The sequence below is a fragment of the Dromiciops gliroides genome, chromosome 3, assembly GCF_019393635.1.
Source record: "Dromiciops gliroides isolate mDroGli1 chromosome 3, mDroGli1.pri, whole genome shotgun sequence".
NCBI classification, from domain to species: domain Eukaryota; kingdom Metazoa; phylum Chordata; class Mammalia; order Microbiotheria; family Microbiotheriidae; genus Dromiciops; species Dromiciops gliroides.
This window is the reverse complement of record NC_057863.1, coordinates 552071078-552090063: the sequence shown is the minus strand read 5'-3', so window position 1 is coordinate 552090063 and position 18986 is coordinate 552071078. Positions and strand designations below refer to the sequence as shown.

Sequence of the window (18986 nt, the reverse complement as noted above, 5' to 3'; positions counted from 1 at the left end):
ATAATAACTATTGCTAACTAATAATATGTGAACAACAATATAGAAAAGGAAGAGAGGAAAGTTTTGTCCAGAGGGGCGATTTCTTTTTTGTCCTCATGAACCGACGCTTTGACATTGGTCTTGCAAAGGGAGGGCCTCTGCAGAGAATACATGTTACAGATGGTGTATATTATAACAGAAAGAGAAAAGAGAAAAAACAACAACAACAACAACAAAACAAAACTGTTCATTTAAAGTCTCTGAAAGTCTTTTCTCAGATGTCCTCTAGGTGTAGTCGTGGAATGGAAGTCTTTTCAGGGGTTGATGTGTGGATACTGGTAATCAGCCAGGAAATTTCCTACAAAATTGAGCTTAACACAACTTTAAAATAGTTTTGTCAATAATCAAATCAAACAATGAAAGTTCTCAAAAACATGTCTAAGGGAATTCATAATCTTAGTTGTTACACATGAAACATATAATAAAACAAAAATTGAAACATTCTTTAAAATTATAATATTACTATAGTCCCCCTTATGGAGGGTAATTGAGAAGACAATTGCTGCAATATTAATTAATAAAAATAATTTTTATCTTTGTTTTATCACTTTTTGCATCATCTGCCTAATTATCCTCATGCCATTATGAGAAATTAAAAAATCTAATATAATTGGTAACAGGTGTCAAGGCCAAATTCAACACTGTATTTATCATGACACCTGAGATAATTATGGGGGTTACCATAAAAGAACAGAGAAATGATAGGATATGAGCATTCCCACACTTAAGCAATATATACTGCCCATGCAGTATGCCAGGTTTAAAATAGGTGGATGGAATATATGTCCATGCCACCGAACATATTGGAGGAAACTGTGTCAGACTTAATCAGATGCATGGGATTGAGATGGTCCATGGCATCAGGCAAATAGGAGGGAGCATAGAAGCCAGGTGTAGAAGTGAGATGGGTGGGATCAATACTTCCAGCCATCTGTACAATATTGTAGGGAAAAAGAGAATAAAATATTAAACCAAGAGAATCCAACCTCAACATTTGTCAAAAGCCGTTCCCTCGGCCATACCTTGACTTCATGCATGTCTCCCCTCATGTGACAGTTCAGTGTCTGCTCTTACATGTATTTCTCATTTTGTGATTGGATGGCATCTTGGCCAACTGGCATCTGATAACTCAGAATAACGGCAATTAATGTCTTAAATGATAAATTCCCATAATTTAAAATCTCATATGGATTTAAAAATTGAGGATAATAAATGATTGCAAAAAATGTGAATACATCTTGACTCAGAACACAATATATAATATATAATTATGCAACAATTTCAAATAATACCCCTTTTTTTTAACTTAGTATACAATTACTTTTTTGAAAAATCTGAACATATTTAAATACAAGTTAAAGCACAACACAATCCTAAAGAAAACTTTTTTGAAAAAAGAAAACTTTTACAAACATTCCCCTCTTTTTTTTTTAAATATGCTTATCAAAAATAATACTTCTAGAATCAATTTACACTTGCCATGGCAACCAATTTGCCAGGGAAATGCTTTAAAGAATTTGATCAAATAATCAGTTGAGAAAAAATAACAAAAACAAACAACTCAGAATATGGGAGCACGATACTCCTAGAATTAACATTGTATTATGAAATCAAAACCATCTTGCAATTTTTAAAAATTAGATAAATGAATAGAAGAAAATACGCATGGAACAATAAAATACAGTGAAATTCAAACTAAGGAAATCTAAATGAGCATGAACTTAATATTAATAAGAGTATTATAAAATATAAACTTGATCACATGACTAAAAAGCTTTTACAAATATTCTCCTTGTTTTAAAAACTAAGTATAAGACACAATCTCAAAAGCATGAAAATCTCTATGAAAATAAACCCATACCATTAATTTCAAAATGCATATGTAATAGCATAGAAATCCTATGTAACCTCTGAACTGATACTATTACTCTGAGTGAATTCAGAACACTTTTGATTCCAATATCTAAAATCCCCAATACTCATATCAATACCTTGCTGCTTACTTCTACATTTCTGTAAAATATGTACCCTTCCATGGCAAAAGAAGCAGAGTCTTGAACTATGGTGATGATTGTCATTCTTATTCAGCTTAAGTTTTTCTTCTTTAACCCCTCTATATTGTCTGTCAGTCTTTTCACCATACAAATGCTTTATAAGATTACTAATTAAAGACAAAAGCAGGTTAGCAAAATTATGAACAAATCGAGCATATCTGGAATTTAAAGGGTTTTCTAAGGTTGTCTCAGAAGCACAGCCAGGCTGGGGAAGGGCTGAGCCTGAAGCTGCAAATGTAGTTAGAAAAAGGTGAGCATGCGCATCAGATCTCTGGACTTCCCAGGCAGGGGAAGCTATGGGCTTGGCCATAGGAGGAGTAGAGGGTGGGGTCTGGAGAGGAGGGGAGGGACCAGCACAATTTGAATCATACTTGATTTTGAACTCAGGCCTGGATTCCTCTTCCCCCACTTTGCCTCCAGGTGCTAGGGGATTAAAAGCTTCTAGAGGGTGGGTCATTGCCTCCAGGCATGCAAAATTAAAGCAACAATTAGTATTAGAACTGGGAAAAGCTTCAGGAATCTCTTCAGGTTTCTCTGAAAAAGCATGGTTGGGAGAGGGAGAGATATTTCCTTGTGTGAGTAAGTTGCTGGCTCTTTTAACAAAAAGAAAAAGAAAAATAGAAAATCCAGAAAAACAAAGCATTAACATGATCTTATCTCCCATTTGTCTGGTTAAACAGACCAAAATCAAAAATAGGGTAATTAGGGAGTTTAAAAGGTCCATTCGAAAAAATTTAAAGGAAAACACAGCCAGTACACCAGTACTTAGCAGTTAAAGGGAGAGGGAGGGGAAATTTCTTACCCAACCAGAAGATCAGAAGACTGAGGGTTAGCTTTCCTCTCCGTGGTCAGCCATCTGTTAAGGGCTAAAATTCTAGCTAATCTGTCTAAAATATCTAATGAGTGGTCGCCAATAAATTATAAGCTTTAGCAAGAGTTAGACTTTTAAGCATTTATTAAAGAGAATAAGAATTTGGTAAAGAGAGAGAGAAAGGCCTAGATTCCTATCTATTAAAGGGAGAACACATTTCTAGCTCCGCTCTCCACCAGAGTCCAAAGGAAAGAGCCCCAGAGTCAGCGCCAGTCTCTTCCTTCCTCCTCCCACTAGTCCGCATCACTTCCTCCCACCAAAGAAAAGACTCCTGGTCTGTCCGCGTCACTTCCTCCCACCAAAGAAAAGACTCCTGGTCTTGCCCTCAAAGACCTTCGCTTCATGGGCAGAACTCTTCTACAGTAAGTATCCAGCAGGTGGCGTCATTCCAATCGTTACGCTTCATTTACTCACTATTAAATGAACCTGGGCAATGCAAACTCTGCCTAGGCTTTGCAACAGAAATTTGAGACAAATGGATGACTTCTTTGGGTCTAACCAGAGATCTTTTGGGAACCTTAAAATCAATTTCTTTAATTAAAACTTAGAAGCTATGAACACATATTTCCCTAAACTAGAGTGCTATACTTTTTCTGACACTTTATCTTTGATATTATTGCTGTGTTCACAAAAAGAACAAAGTGGCTACCAAGTTACTTAAGAAGACAAGTGCTTGCATAAGTATAATGGTGCAGGCCTGAGATCCCTGCTGCTATGGAAGACTAAGGCAGGTGGATCGCTGGAGATCAGGTGTTCTGAGCCATAGTAAACCAGTCAGGTGTCTGCACTAAGGCCGGCACTGATATAAGTGCGCAGGAACGGCAGGGCCATGAGGCTGCCTGACAAGGGACAAATTGTCCTCTGTGGGAAAGAGAGTGTCAGGTGCTCGGTTGTGGTGCTAGGCCTTGAGTAGCAACTATTAGAGCATGAATGAGATGGGGAGACCCAATCTCAAAAGAAAAAATAATTTAAAAATTCGACAAAGAGGATTGGTGATTTTTGTTATCCTTTTTATGTTTGTTTTATAATTGACAGTCATAGCAGTCACTATTCTTCCTTTCTCATACCCTCTGAGGCAGCGAAGTACAATGGTCAGCGGCACCAGGTTAGGGGGAAGAAGACCCAGCTTCCTGGTCCCCACTCTGCTATTAACTGACTCCCTGTGTGACTGTGGTCAAGTCCCTTCCCTCCTCTGGCTTTGTTTGTTTGTTTACCTATGTAATGACAGTATTAGATTAGATAGTTGTGAAGGTCTCTGCCAGCTCTAAAATTCCATTTCCCTACTCTGAATTTCCTCCCAGTTTTAGCCTTCTGCTCTCATGCTCTGTGTTTTAAGGTCCCTCATAACTATTAAATCTACATTCTCCGTTCTAAAATTATGTATTCTAAGGTCCCTTGTGGCTCGTAGATTCATGTTCACTTTTCTACAATGCTGTGTTCTAAGGGCCTTTCAGGGTCTCACGTTTTGTGTTCTCTGCACTACTGATCTTTGTTCTCAGGTTTCCTCCAACTCTAAGTTGCTATGGTTTGGGGTTCTCACAGTACCTGCAGCAGCTCCTGAAAGACACAGGCAGAGTTGGAGAGAGAGCACAACTTTGGGGCCCAGGGTCAAGAGGCCCCTCAAGTGATTGCCCTGGCATGAGCTCACACTGATTCTCTTGTCTCTCCCCTACAGAAGATTCAGATTCGATTGCTGTGAGGACTCTGGTTTTGGATGCTGAAAAGCCTGAGGTGAGCGCCATGGATGTGAAGGAAAGGAAGCCGTACCGTTCCCTGACCAGGCGCCGGGACACCGAACGCCGTTATACTAGCTCCTCGGCAGAAAGCGAAGAGGGCAAAGCACCCCAAAAGTCCTATAGCTCCAGCGAGACCCTGAAGGCCTATGACCAAGATGCCCGCCTGACTTATGGCAGCCGGGTCAAAGATATGGTGCACCAGGAGGCGGACGAGTTCTGCCGAGGAGGTGAGCAGATCAAGGCCAAGCACACCATCCTCTGGCCTGGCACAGTCCTTGCTGGTGGGAGGGAGGGAGGAAGCCAGGAAGTGGCCAAGACGAGGCCAGTGGCAAAAAGCCATGAGAATGGCCAGGGAGGACCATCTCCCAGTCAGGTTCTGTAGGGCACGTGAGAGAATGCCAAGTTCTGGTTCTGGGTCTTTGCCACTGGGGTAGCATGGAAAGAAGGCTGGCTTAGGCCGCACAAGACCCAGAACTGGCCACCTTCTGGGAGAACAGAATTCCAACATATGAGACAGATGAAAAATAATGCAAGGTGACAATAATAAGTACTCACATCTTATGATACTTGAAGGTTCACAAATGAAGAGTAGATAGAAAGCTGCGTTCAAACTCAGGGAGTCCAAATCCTGCCCCTCCCTGTTCTGTGTTCTGTTACTGTGGGCAAGTCACTGAGCCCCTCTGTCAGTGACCTTAGACAACTCTCTAAGACTATAAATTATGGGGGCAGCTATGTGGCACAGTGGATAGAGCACCAGCCCTGGAGTTAGGAGGACCTGAGTGCAAATCACACCTCAGATACTTACCAACTATGTGATCCTGAGCAAGTCATTTAACCATGATTGTCCCTAAATATTTAAAGGAAATGAGGAAAAACAGCCTTTCCTCACAACTCTTTATATTAGGGTAATAGACAAAACTATACTCACTTTAAAAATGAGTATACTCAGGGGCAGCTAGGTGGCGCAGTGGATAAAGCACTGGCCCTGGATTCAGGAGCACCTGAGTTCAAATCTGGACCCAGACACTTGACACTTACTAGCTGTGTGACCCTGGGCAAGTCACTTAACCCTCATTGCCTCACCCCCCCAAAAAAAATGAGTATACCGAGCCTCAAGGAGGCAAAGACTTGCCTAGGGTCACATGCCTAGTACCACAAAACTTGATTTTTCTTTTTCTCCTCTCTGTCTCCTATTGGTCTGCCAATTGTAAAGTAACTGAAAAGCCCCATGCTTTACTAATCACACAATATAAGTGGGTGGATGTCTCTTTGCCAGGCTGCTTCTCAGTCTGTAAGGCTGGAACTTTGTCAGCTCTACTGACTAGCCATGTGAAAATGTGAGTCTTGGCCTCAATTTCCTCCCCTTTAAAATGGAAATATTGGAATTGACATTATCTAGGATGGTGCTTATTTTTCTGTGCTTTTCCATTCTGGCTTATATCCCTTCCATAGGTCTTTATTCTTTATCCCAAGAGTGCTTCCAGCACTGGCATTCTATCTACCGTTCTGTGTTCTAAGGTCCTATCTCACTCGAACATTCTGTGTTTTGAACTCCAATCCATTTCTAATATTCTATGATTCAATGTTCAACCAGCCTGAGTTTTAAAGTCCCTTCCAGATTTGGCATTCCATGGTCTATATAATCCCTTCCAGCTCTGACATTCCAAGCTCTACAGCCTCTTCTAGCTTGAAATTCCAAGCTCAAAAGTCCCTTCAAACTGATATTCTAAGCTTCTGGGCCCCTTCCAGTTCTGACAGTCCACACCCTAAGACCGTTTCTGGTTCTCCCATTCTATGCCCTAAAGTTTCGTCCAGCTCTGACATTTCATATGCCAACATCTCTTCCTTCTCTAAAACCCATGTTTTAAGGTCCTTTCCAACTCTAAAGTTCTATCAGTCTTTAGAGATGAATCCAATTTGGACAAGAGACTCTAGACTACTAACTGATCAAGAATAGTAGTACTGTATTCTAAACAGTTTACCATTTGATTCCAGACTCTGTAAATGAGCATTGGTTTCGCCAGGGAGGAGGAATAGTTCTTTGCACATCCATTCCCAGGTGAAAGTTTGCAGGGAATCATCCTCACTCTCTAGCGCAATCCATTTGGTAACCAATGACTCACAGCTGGGCAGGGTCAAGAGGTGTGATCCCCTCCACCCATCAACCTAGACACCAAGAAGCTGAGAGGGAGCGACTGACCCACACGGGAATCCAAACCAAGGCCTTGGCTTCCTTAGGCACATGTTCTGACTTAAACAGCTAATGGGCCAGGATGAAAAGGGAGCAGTTTGCTAGGAAAATACAGAAAGGACCAAAGAGCAAACTGGCCACAAAAACAAACAAACAAAAAAACCATTTCCAATTTGAAAGAATAAATTCCCTAAACAAACAAGTCAGCTCATATATTGGAAGAGTCGTAGCCGGGCTGCCAGAAACCAGAATGATTCGAGTCAGCAAAGTAAAAAATAGACGCACATTAAAAAGTCTCCAATATTTATTGTCTTCCTTGTATTGACTCATATTCCTCCAGCTTAAAAGGGTATGTGGGGCAGGCCGTATGGAAATCGATGCTGCTCGGGGTTTTTTATGGCAAATAAATTTGATTTTCCGTTAACTGTAGCATTCATTTTTCATAATTTATGAGCTGCCTCTCCTGAGGAGGGTCGTGGCCAGCTGCGTATTGACATGTGGGGTAAGGGTAGCCAAAGCAGTTTGGCAGAGTAGGAAAAATTGCTTGATCAGGTGGCAAGTGACTATGCTTCCAGCCTCAGCTCTGCTTGATGGGGCGAGATGCTTCACCTAAGACTCAGTTTCCTTATTGGTAAAATGGAGGGATTGGATGGAACGATTTCTAGGTTCTTTTCAAGTCCCAATGTTTTATTCTCTAAGGGCCCTTTAGGTGCTTAACATTCTATAAATCTGTGATGATTTGTGACCAGTGGCAGAATTTGGGGTTCAGTGAGATGAGGAGTAGAGCCTTTAAAAGAATTTGAGAAGGGGGCAGCTAGGTGGTACAGTGGATAAAGCACTGGCCTTGGATTCAGGAGTACCTGAGTTCAAATCCAGCCTCAGACACTTAACACTTACTAGCTGTGTGACCCTGGGAAAGTCACTGAACCCTCATTGCCCCACCAAAAAAAAAAATAATAATAATTAATTTTAAAAAATAAAAGAGTTTGACAGCATTCTGGCCAAATCTGGCCCCTTTCCTCAAAAGAAAAGGCATATACACACATGCATGTGTATGCATATGTCATGTATGTGTACACATGCACATGTATGTACACACATGTGTTTACCTATGTCTATATATGCATGCGTATGTGTATGAAGATATAGAAATAAACACACATATTGAAAGAAACAGCCAAATCCACGTGAACAAAGCTGAAAGTTCTCTTAACCTTGCTGGTCATTCATATTTCTAACTGGTAGGTTAATAGGTGCATGGAAGGGGGAAGGGAATTAAACATTTATATAGAATAAAGTATTTTTTATAAATAATATCTAATTTGATCCCCACAACAGCCCTGCAAGGTGGATGCTGCTATTCTCATTTTACAGGTCTGGAAAAAGGCAGAAAAATGACTTGCCCAAGGTCACACAGCTAGTAAATGTCTGAGGCTCGGGTGTTCCCGACTCCCAAGTCCAGCGCTCTCTCCATTGAGCCACCTAGCTGCATGGAGTTGAGGGGTTTCTTTTGCCATGAATAAAGTGGTTACGAGTACCTTGTTTGTTCTGGAGTATAAAGAAATATATCCCACATGGTCAAGGGGGTCAGTCCACAATTCTAATACCAGATCTTGGTTGAGTGTGTAAATAGATCCCAGAAATAACATGTCAGGACTACTGAGTAGTTCCAGTTACAGAACCAACCCCACACACATATTCTTACCATATCCTTTGTTGGAATATCATAAATTATAAAGAAGTTCCCTGAAAATCAGCCAGTCACTCAACACACATGTATCAATAGCCTGCTAGCTGCTGACAAATATGAAACCATCCCTGCCCTCAAGAAGCCCCTGTTCTTAATGGCATGGAACTGTTATAAAAGCATCAATCACTAAAGCTAAAAGCCACTGTAAAAGTAATCAAGTCCAAGATTTCATTTGTAGTTGAAAAATCTGAGGCCTAGAGAAGATAAATGACTTCTCCAAGGTCACATAGATAAAAAGTGGCAAAATTTTTATTTGAACCCAGGACCTCTGATTTATTATCCAGCACTCCTTCCAATTATTTCACCCAGCTTTTCAATTGTACTTGCTAGGTCCCTGACTAGAGGCAGCTAGGTGACACCATAGTAGATAGAACTGTGGGCCTGAAGTCAGAAAGACCCATCTTAGTGAGTTCAAATCCAGCTTCAGACACATACTAGCTGGGTGACCCTGGGCAAGTCACTTCACCCGGTTTGCCTCAGTTTCCTCATCTGAAAAATGAACTGGAGAAGGAAATGGCAAGCCACTCCAGTATTTTTTCCAAGGAACCCCCAAATGGGGTCATGAGGAGTCAGCCACAATTGAACAAGAGCAACAAAGTCCCTAATTAGCGCAAATAATGAATCCCCTGAAGTGCATTCAAAGTGTATTGTACTATTCCAAGTCATAGCTATGTCACACATGGTAATCGATTCCAGCCCAATGGAAAAAAGCAGTGCAAATCTGAATAATGAGACCTCTTCAGGAGATTTACTGTTCGCTCTAATCAGGACCAGTTAGCACAGAGCATTGTTTGAGTTCACCTGAAAAGTCTCTAAGGCCTAGAGAATCAGACCAAATGAGCTGCTTCCTCAGAAAAAAAGCTTAAGCCTGCTGAAATTAGGTAGGGGATAGAATCAGGGCAGAACTAAGATAGAGAATAAAGGTTTTTCATTGAATCGGGCAAAGGATAAGCAGGGTTGAAAACCAGGGCTATGCTTGGAATGTCAGACAAAGGATTCTGGGCTGTTTCAGGAATGAGTAATTCCTCATGGTAAGAGAGATTCAGGCACACATTGGGGAAGCACTCTTTGAGGGTGTTAATATAATGAGGAAAAGAAACATTCACTTCTCCCCAGCTATGGACCAGACACTGTGTTTTATACATATTATTTCATTTGATCTTCACAAAAACCCTGGAAAGGAGGTGCTATTATCCCTGTTTTACCATTGGGGAAACTGAGGCACACCAAGGTTAAGTGCTGCATAACGAGGCAGTGTCTATGTTGGATATGGATGTTGAATAGATATCTGAACTAAGGTCTTTCTGACTCTAGGCCCAGCACCCTGTGTCACCAGCTGTCTCTAGGCAAGGGTTGGCCTACATAACTTCTGATGTTCTTTCCAACACTAGGAGTCTATGAGTCAATGGGATATGTGTGCTAGAAAAAGTAAGGAAAGAAGAGAATTTATATTCCCCCAGCCTCTTAAATTAAAAAGTAGTGGGGCGATTTCAGACCATTCCAATAAGCTATGGGCAGACCACCTACAGGGTACCAGATTTAGAATAAAAAGATCTAAGTTCTGGCTGGGGACAGCTAGGTGGTGCAGTGGATAAAGCACCGGCCCTGGGTTCAGGAGGAACTGAGTTCAAATCCAGCCTCAGACACTTGACACTTACTAGCTGTGTGACCCTGGGCAGGTCACTTAACTCTCACTGCCCCACAAAAGAGAGAGAGAGAGAGAGAGAGAGAGAGAGAGAGAGAGAGAGAGAGAGAGAGAGAGAGATCCAAGTTCAAATCCTGGCTCCTCTACTTATTCATGTCACTTGGAGTCAACCTCCTAACCTTGAAAAAGCATAGTTTATTCATCTATAAAATAGGAATAATTATCCTTTCTACATCTCAAGGTTGTATTTGGCTTCCCCCTCACCTACCTTCTAACAGTATTGACCTTGGACACAAGTTAGTTAATCTCCCTGGGCCTCGGTTTCTTTATCTGTAAAATAAAGGGGGAGAATTATGGGATGATGTTCCCCTACCAGGTTATTTGGAAAACATTTATCCTTGAAGTGATGTGAGATAATATATGTAAAACATTTTGTAAACCGGAAGGACAACAGAAATATAAGACATTATTATCACAGCATCTCAAAGTTGGAAGAGATATCAGACTCCAGCTAGTTCTACTCACCACTCCCTGAGCAAGAATTCATTCAACAACATCCCTGATAAATGTTCATTCAAGTTCCATTTGAAGAGCTTTAGCTATGGGAGAGCTCATTACCTCCTTAGGCAGAACATTACACTGTTGTACCTAAAGTTCTTCTTATTGTTGTTATTATTTTTATTATTATTATGTGATTTTGGATTATTATGTGAAAAACAGCTCCCATTTCTAGAGCATTTTAGAGATTCGGTTGTTATTCATTTCTCTTTTTTCTTTTCTTTCTTTCTTTCTTCCTTCCTTTCTTTTTTTGCAGAGCAATGAGTGTTAAGTGACTTGCCCAGGGTCACACAGCTAGTAAGTGTCAAGTGTCTGAGGCTAGATTTGAACTCAGGTCCTCCTGACTCCGAGGCCAGGGATTTATCCACTGTGCCACCTAGCTGTCCCTATATACCACCTTTCTTGAAGGGCATAATGCATGTAGTCTCAATGCCAGGTTGTGAGGAAAAGGTAGCCAGGGGCTCTGGATTCAGAGTCAGAGGACCTGGGATTGAATCTAGACTTTGCCACACAGTTCCTGTGTGACTTTGGGTAATTCAACTGCCATCTCTGAGCCTTAGTGTCCTCCTCTGTAAAATGAGAGATTTGGATGGGATGCTATCTAGGGTCTCTTCTAGCATTAAGTCCTATGAAACTTCATCATTTAGGGAACTGGAGAGTGCCAGGCTGTAACCCATATGAGCAAGCCTGCCTCTCCACATGGGCAGAGGCCTTTCCTGGCTGGACCTCCCCTGCATCAGTCGGCAGCATACGGTAGCCTGAAGATGGTGGCACTCAATGCCAGCTGATGACTCCAGGGCTGACAAAGCCATTCATGCCTTGCCAGCGTCTGTGTAGCTTTGAGTGCCTAGGAAACCAGCGTGAAATTCATACACACTCTCAAAAGAAATAACCAAGCCACAGGAGAACGGAGCCTGTTAATCTCTTGGCCTGGGCCCATAACCAACCCCTTTGCCTGGCCTGAAGAGTACTATCATTTGGATCCCTCCCGGTTCCCACCAGCCCATCCTGTTCTGATCATAGTCACTTGCGTGGCAAGGATGCTTTAAGGTTCACAGAATGCTACCACCCTGACAGTTCTTGAGGTGATTGGTACAGGGCATTATTGTCCTTATTACGCAGATAAGGAAAATGAAGCTCACCTTTCTGAACCTCTGTTTTCTCATCTCTAAGAAGGGGATGTTGATGATCAAAGCCTCCTTTTGGCACTCTTGTCAGGGGGCAAAGTGGATCAGAAACTTTCAGGTGCTATATGAGCAAGAGCAATTATTGTTATGTTTGTGGGGGGGGTTGGTCTCATGGACAGCAAATGCTGTTAATCTTCTTGGCAAAGGTATTGGAGTGGTTTTCCATTTCCTTCTCCAGCTCATTTTACAGATGAGGAAACTAAGGCAACCAGAGTGAAATGGCTTGCTCAGGGTCACACATCAGATAGTAAGTGTCTGAGGCCAGATTTGAACTCAAGAAGAAGAGTCTTCCTGCCTCCAGGTCCTGCCCTCTATCCATTGCACCATTTAGCTGCCCTGATACAGAAGTAGCATGATAAAATTGGATTTGGAGTCAGAGCACCTAGGTTTGAATACTGGATCTGTCTCCTAATGTCTTTGAGATCCTCGACAAAATATTTGACATTCTGGACTTGTTACCTGATCTATAAAGTGAGAGGAACTAGATGATGTCTCAGGGTCCCTTTGCACTCCAAGTCCTGTGATTCTAGGGGAGGGAGAAGGGAGGAAGGGACATAAAATGAAATAAGAAATTAAGGAAAGGAAGATGACTTTGACCTGGGAAGTGATGGAGGAGAGGAAGGGAAAGAAGAGAAAATATCTACAGGTTGAGATGGGGAAAGAGGGAGGCAATTCCCAACAGAGAGTTGGTGTGAACAAAGACAGGAGAGATAAAAGAGGGCAAGAGAAGATTGAAGGAAAATAAGTGTTCTGGTTGGATGGAAGAGAGAATACATGAAGGGTATTCATGTTATTTTCATAATAAGACATTTGAAAATCCAATTGGAACCAAATTGTGGAGAACCCCAAAGGACAGAACTAGAAACCATAGAAGGAAATTACAGGAAAACAGATTTCAGCTTAATATAATGGAAAACTATCCAAGAATTACAGCTGTCTCAAAGTTGATTGGATGCCTCAGGAGGTAGTGGGCTCCCCATCACTGGAGTTATTCAAGTGTAGAGGCTCTAAGATGACTTATTAGGGCTGTTATAGAGGGGGTTCATAACCAGAGACAGGTTCAACCAGATGTCTCTAGCTCTGAGACCTGATTCCATGATATCCTTGAATGCCTGTCTAGGCAATTACTCAGCAAACATCTAAATGTCTAATACATGCTGGCTACTGTTAGGCAAAGGAGATTAACATCAAATGAAGCATTCTCTGTCTTCATAGAGTTGGCATTCCATTAACCAGGTGGCTCTGTGGATACCGCCCTGCACCGGGAGTCAGGAAGACCTGAATTCAAATGTGGCCATACAAAATTAGTAGCTATGTTATCCTGGGCAAGTCACTTAAGTTTTGTTTGCCTCATTTTCCTTAACTGTAAAGTGGAGAAAATAATAGCTCTACCTTCCAGGGTTGTTAGGATCAAATGAGACAATATTGATAAAACACTTAGCACAGTGCCTGGCATATAATAGGTACTTAATAAATCTTTGTTTCCTTCTATCAGTAAAACAACATGTATGGGTGTTTGTGTGTGTATACACATACACAGACACATATGTACCTACCTACATGGGTGTATATAGAGATATATAGATATATATGAGGATATATGTGTGTATCTCCACACCCATGCCCATATATACACATGTTGTTTCCCTGAGGAAAAAAGGAAAGGAGTATCTCTATCCATCAATCCATCCATCCATCTATCTCTCTATCCATCCATCTATTTATCTATCTATCTATTAATCTATCATATATCCATCCATCCATCATATATATATATATGTGTGTGTGTGTGTATAATACATACCCACAATACATACATATGTGGCTATATATATGCACATGTGTATACACATATGTACATACATATACATGAGTAAATACACAATTATGTACAAAATAACCATGGAGCACTTGAGCCTGGAAGGATCAGAAAAGGCTTTATGTTGTTGTTTTCCTTCATTCTCCAAGAGGACCATGACAGGGGGGTGATGTCATGACTTGCAATGATTTGGATTTAAAGGAGGGAGGGCTGTGCAAAGTCACCAACCTCACTCTCTCCTCCAGTTCCATCTGGGGCCAGTGGGAAGATATACCTTAGGATGACTGGAGATGGCCCTGGATGTTTTAAAGCAATTGGGATTGTGACTTGCCCAGGGTCACACAGCTAGTAAGTGTCTGAGGTGAGATTTGAACTCAGGTCTTCCCAATTTCAGGGCCAGTGTCCCACGGGCACATGAGCTAAGCTTTGAAGGAAGCTAGAAATTCTAAGAAGCCAAGGTAAGGGGAGTTTGTATTCCCAGTACAAAGGACAGCCTATGCAAAAGTGTGGAGGGGAGAGATGAAATGACATGTTTGAGGGGCACCCGGTAGTCATTTGCCTGGAACATAACATGTGTGAAGGAGAATGATGTGAAATAAACTTGGAGAGGCAAGTTGGAGCCAGATTGGGAAGGACGTTAAATGTTAGAAGAGTTTGAAGTTAATCTCAAAATCAATCGACTCATTGGCGTTTACAGAGGCTGGAAGTGACTTAGCCAGACCCAAGCTTTAGCAATATCACTTATACAGCTTTGTGGAGGCTGGATTAGAGGGAGTCGTGCAGGGAATGCAGAATGGAAGCAGGGAGACCAGGTAGGAAGCTCTTGCATTAGCCCAGGTGAGACCTGAGACCCACACTAGGCTGTGGCCACAGGAGTGGAGAGAGAGGGAAGAATGAGGAAAATGGTGGGGAAGTAAATCTAATCAAACCTAACTGAAAGATTTTTACACAAAGGTAATGGCTAGAGATTGGGCTTGCAGTCAAGATGACCTGAATTTGACTCATACTTTAACACCTACTAGTTTATAACTGGGCAACTAGGTGGTACAGTAGATAGAGTGCTGGACCTTGAGTGAGGAAGATCTGAGTTCAAATTCGACTTCAGATGCTTACTATCCATGTGACTCTGAGCAAGTCACTTCAGCTTTTTCCCCTCAGTTTCCTCATTTTTAAAATGAATTGGAGAAGGAAATAGCAAACCACTCCAGGACTGTGTTTACCTTTCTTTGCATCCCCAGAATTTAGCACAATGTGTTGCATGTCGTAAGTGCTTGTTGATTAATTTATTGCCTATCTAAGCTTTTCACAGATTCCTCTCAATCACCATTACAATTCTAAAAACTTCAGCTATTCCCCATTGCCTAGAGAATAATTATAATAACTGATGTGTCTATGATGTTTTGAGGTTTGTAAAGCTATTTACATGCCTCATCTCATCCTGTAAATGTTACAGTCACTGTGTAGAAAATATTACAGGTATTATTATCCCCAGTTTGCAAATTAGGAAACTAAATCCCAACATGGTCAAGTGGTTGGCTAGGGGTTATACATCTTTGTTGTTGTTCATTGGTGTCTAACTCTTCATGACCCCGTTCAGGGGTTTTTTGTTTGTTTGTTTTCGTTGTTGTTTTTTTGCGGGGCGATGAGGGTTAAGTGACTTGCCCAAGGTCACACAACTAGTAAGTGTTAAGTGTCTGAGGGTGGATTTGAACTCAGGTCCTCCTGAATCCAGGGCCAGTGTTTTATCCACGGCACCACCTAGCTGCCCCTCATTCAGGGTTTTCTTGAAGATACTGGAGTGGTTTGCCATTTCCTTCTCCAGCTCATTTGACAGATGAAGAAACTGAGGCAAACAAGGTTAAGTGACTTGCCCAGGGTCATACCACTGGTAAGGGTCTGAGGCCAGATTTGAGCTGCCCCCACACTATAAAATGGACTTAATTGGACATGCACTGACTATGCGGCAGGATTGTTGTGAGGATTAAACTGAATCTTTAAGAATTGGTATCCAGTGGAACTACACTGAGTTGAATAGGGAGCAAGCTGGAGACTCTTCCGTGGCTACCAACTCAAACCTATCATTTTACTTTCTTCTAGGTGCCAACTTCACTCTTCGAGAGCTGGGGCTGGGAGAGGTGACCCCACCCCATGGGACTCTGTACAGGACGGACATTGGCCTGCCCCATTGTGGCTACTCCATGGGGGCTGGCTCTGATGCAGATGCTGAGGCAGAGGTGGTCTTGTCCCCTGAGCATCCAGTCAGACTGTGGGGCCGTAGCACCCGGTCCGGAAGGAGCTCCTGCCTGTCGAGCCGGGCCAACTCCAACCTCACCCTCACTGACACTGAGCATGAGAACACAGAGACTGGTGAGTAGTCCCTGAGTGATGAATGACCTAAACTTCAGATTTTTCTATTGCTTTTTAATCTTTCATTACAGTATCCATGTAACACTCCATCATTTTCTGCTCTGCTGAGAAGGGTGAAAAATTGTTTCTCTCTTAGCTGTCAGAAGTCATGGTCATGCAAAACATTTGTCAATGAGCTACCAAAGCAGAGACAGACCCTTGTAACTACCAGAATAGAGAGGTGCTTAGGAAGTTGCTTTATTATAGTATTATTCTGAATGTAGAACTCCCCTGAATATGTCATACCCCAATATGAGATCTCTTTGAAAACGAAAAAAAAAGAGTGAGATAGAGATAACACGTGCTTTTATCCACACATACATGGTGATATAGGGAAGAAACTGTAACACAAAATGAGCCTATCAAAATATATTTACTTGGAAATTTGGATTGTTGGATGGGTGGAGGTTGGGTCTGATGGGAGATTTCCCTCACTGGGACTACAAGGAGAGGCACTAGATGAGGCATCATGGATAACTTCAGAGACCTGAATGAAACTTGGGTGGGGATTGCTTTCAAGGTCAAATTCTTAATGTGGAAAGTTAGCAGAATGGGTGGATAAGAACCAATTGGCATTATGGTCATTAAAAGGTACATTTAATTTCTCTCTAGGCTGTATTTGGTAGAAAGTTATAGCCTACATTAATATCAGTAATGATTTCTGTGAGGCCCAACAGTTTTCTATGGGAGCTGAAGCCCCCAAGTAGTCTGTCTGGTACTTTGATGTCAAAACCACCATCTTGGATTGCCTGCCTGGTAGAGTGTATACAACCTTAGTCTTTGTACTTTTTATAGGATGACTCTCCCCAAAAAGCATTTCATCTTTTGGTTCCCTAGAACTTAAAATGAAATGCCTTCCCTCTCCTCATCATCTCATTTTATCATATTTCAGATAATCTTTACGCCACCCTACCCTGGTTCCTTACCATCCCATTTCCTCAGCAAACATGTCACCAAAGGTTACTTTGATGAAAAGGAGTAAAAAGTTGGTTCAGGAACACTTGAGCAGAAGAATATCAGGGAAGGAGAATGGGAAGAGAGGGGATGTTTTCCTCCTTGTAGAATTTTCAGCAGCATCTCATCTTGGTCTGTGATGAGACGTTCTGTCCTGTAGGGATGTATTTCAATAGACGGGACGACTTAATACTGTCTAGTCCAAGGAAGGCTAACGTGGAAGTGAGGAAATATGAGGGAATCCAGGATCTGAAATTTATTAAAGACATGACTTTGAACAAGTCACTTCCCCTTTCTGAGACTCAGTTTTTTCATTTGCCAAATGGAGACTATAATAATTGCACCTCATACCTCCCAGGATTGTGAAGAGGAAAAAGCTTCATAAGCCTTAAAGAGCTGCATAAAAAATAAGAGTTATTGGTGGTTGTTTTTTTTTTTTTTTAACTGCTTTGGTATTTCTGATGCTTCGAGATAGCTGATGATGAGTAAAGTGTCAGATTCTTCCAAGCATTTGACCAAAAACTTGTGCTGACTTGTGAGAGGGAAGGGGAGGAATAAGGACCAAATCCCTGAATAGTCAGCTTCATGTCATACAGCAAGTTTCCTGTCTTGGCTTTTGGAGATATTGTTGTTTGTCCTTCATTCTCAAAGAGGACTATGACATCACGGTGATGTCATGACTTGCATTAAATTGGATTTTTAAGTGATGGAGGACTGTGCAAGGTCACCAAAGTCACTCTCTCCTCCAGAGCCATCTGGGTCCAGTGTCAAGATATATATCAGGATGACTGGAGATGGCTCCAGATATTTAAGGCAATTGGGGTTAAGTGACTTGCCCAGGGTCACACAATTAGTAAGTGTCTGAGGTGAGATTTGAACTCAGGTCCTCCTGACTCCAGGGCCAGTGCTCTATCCACTGCTGCATCTAGCTGTGAATAGAGCAACGTCCCCCACACCTGTGCCCTTTCCTGTCATTTCTACATCTCTCTCGTCCAACAATATTTTACCACTCACAAAATTACCCGTTTAATTGAGTTCTTCATCACCTGTGAACTAGATTATGATATCAGCCTCCTCATTGGTCTCCCTTGCCTAAAGGCTCTCCCCACTCCTGTCCATCCTACATACTGTTCACAAAGTATTCATTAAGTGCTGGTCTGACTATATCCCACCCCCCCACCCCCACCCCGCCATTCATCCACTTCCTTTTACTTCTGGACTTTTTTTTTTTAGCTTTTAAATCCCTACACAACCTGACCCCAACAAGTCTTCCCAGCCTCATTGGACATTGTTCACTCTTCCCCACTCTGTTATCCAGCCAGTTTGGCCTTTGCTCCTTTCCTCACACTCCCCACTCCATCTGTCTTCCCATCTCTATGCTTTTTTATTGGCTGTCCCCCTTCCTTACCTTCATGTATTAGAGCCTCTCACTTCCCAGCTCAGGTGCCATCTTCTGCATGATGCTTTTCCTGATTCCCTCAACAGCTAGTGCCCTCTCCCCCAAATTACCTTCTATTTAACTACTTTGAATAAATTTGCATTTATTCACTTTATATTATAGATCATACACACTGTGCCTTTTTCAGTTTGTACCTGTAGTCTCTCCCTCATTAGAATGGAAATTCATTGACAGTTGGGATTGTTTCATTTTTCTCTTTGGTGCTTGTATCTCCAATTCCTAGCTTTGTGCCTGGTAATAAATGCTTATTGATTCCCTAATTGATTGGCCACAGATGGATGCAATTGAAGGATGGTACTTGAGTTACTCGGGTTCCA

At 41.8% G+C, this 18986-nt stretch overlaps 1 protein-coding gene across 1 annotated transcript in view; it reads left to right on the top strand.

Moving 5' to 3' along the window:
* The window catches only part of TENM4 (teneurin transmembrane protein 4), a 1214428-nt gene that overhangs the window by 564759 nt on the left and 630683 nt on the right, over positions 1–18986 (top strand). Inside the window, 2 exon segments of the mRNA XM_043992715.1 lie at positions 4640–4927; positions 15948–16217. Of these exon segments, the coding sequence (XP_043848650.1) occupies positions 4640–4927; positions 15948–16217 (558 nt within the window).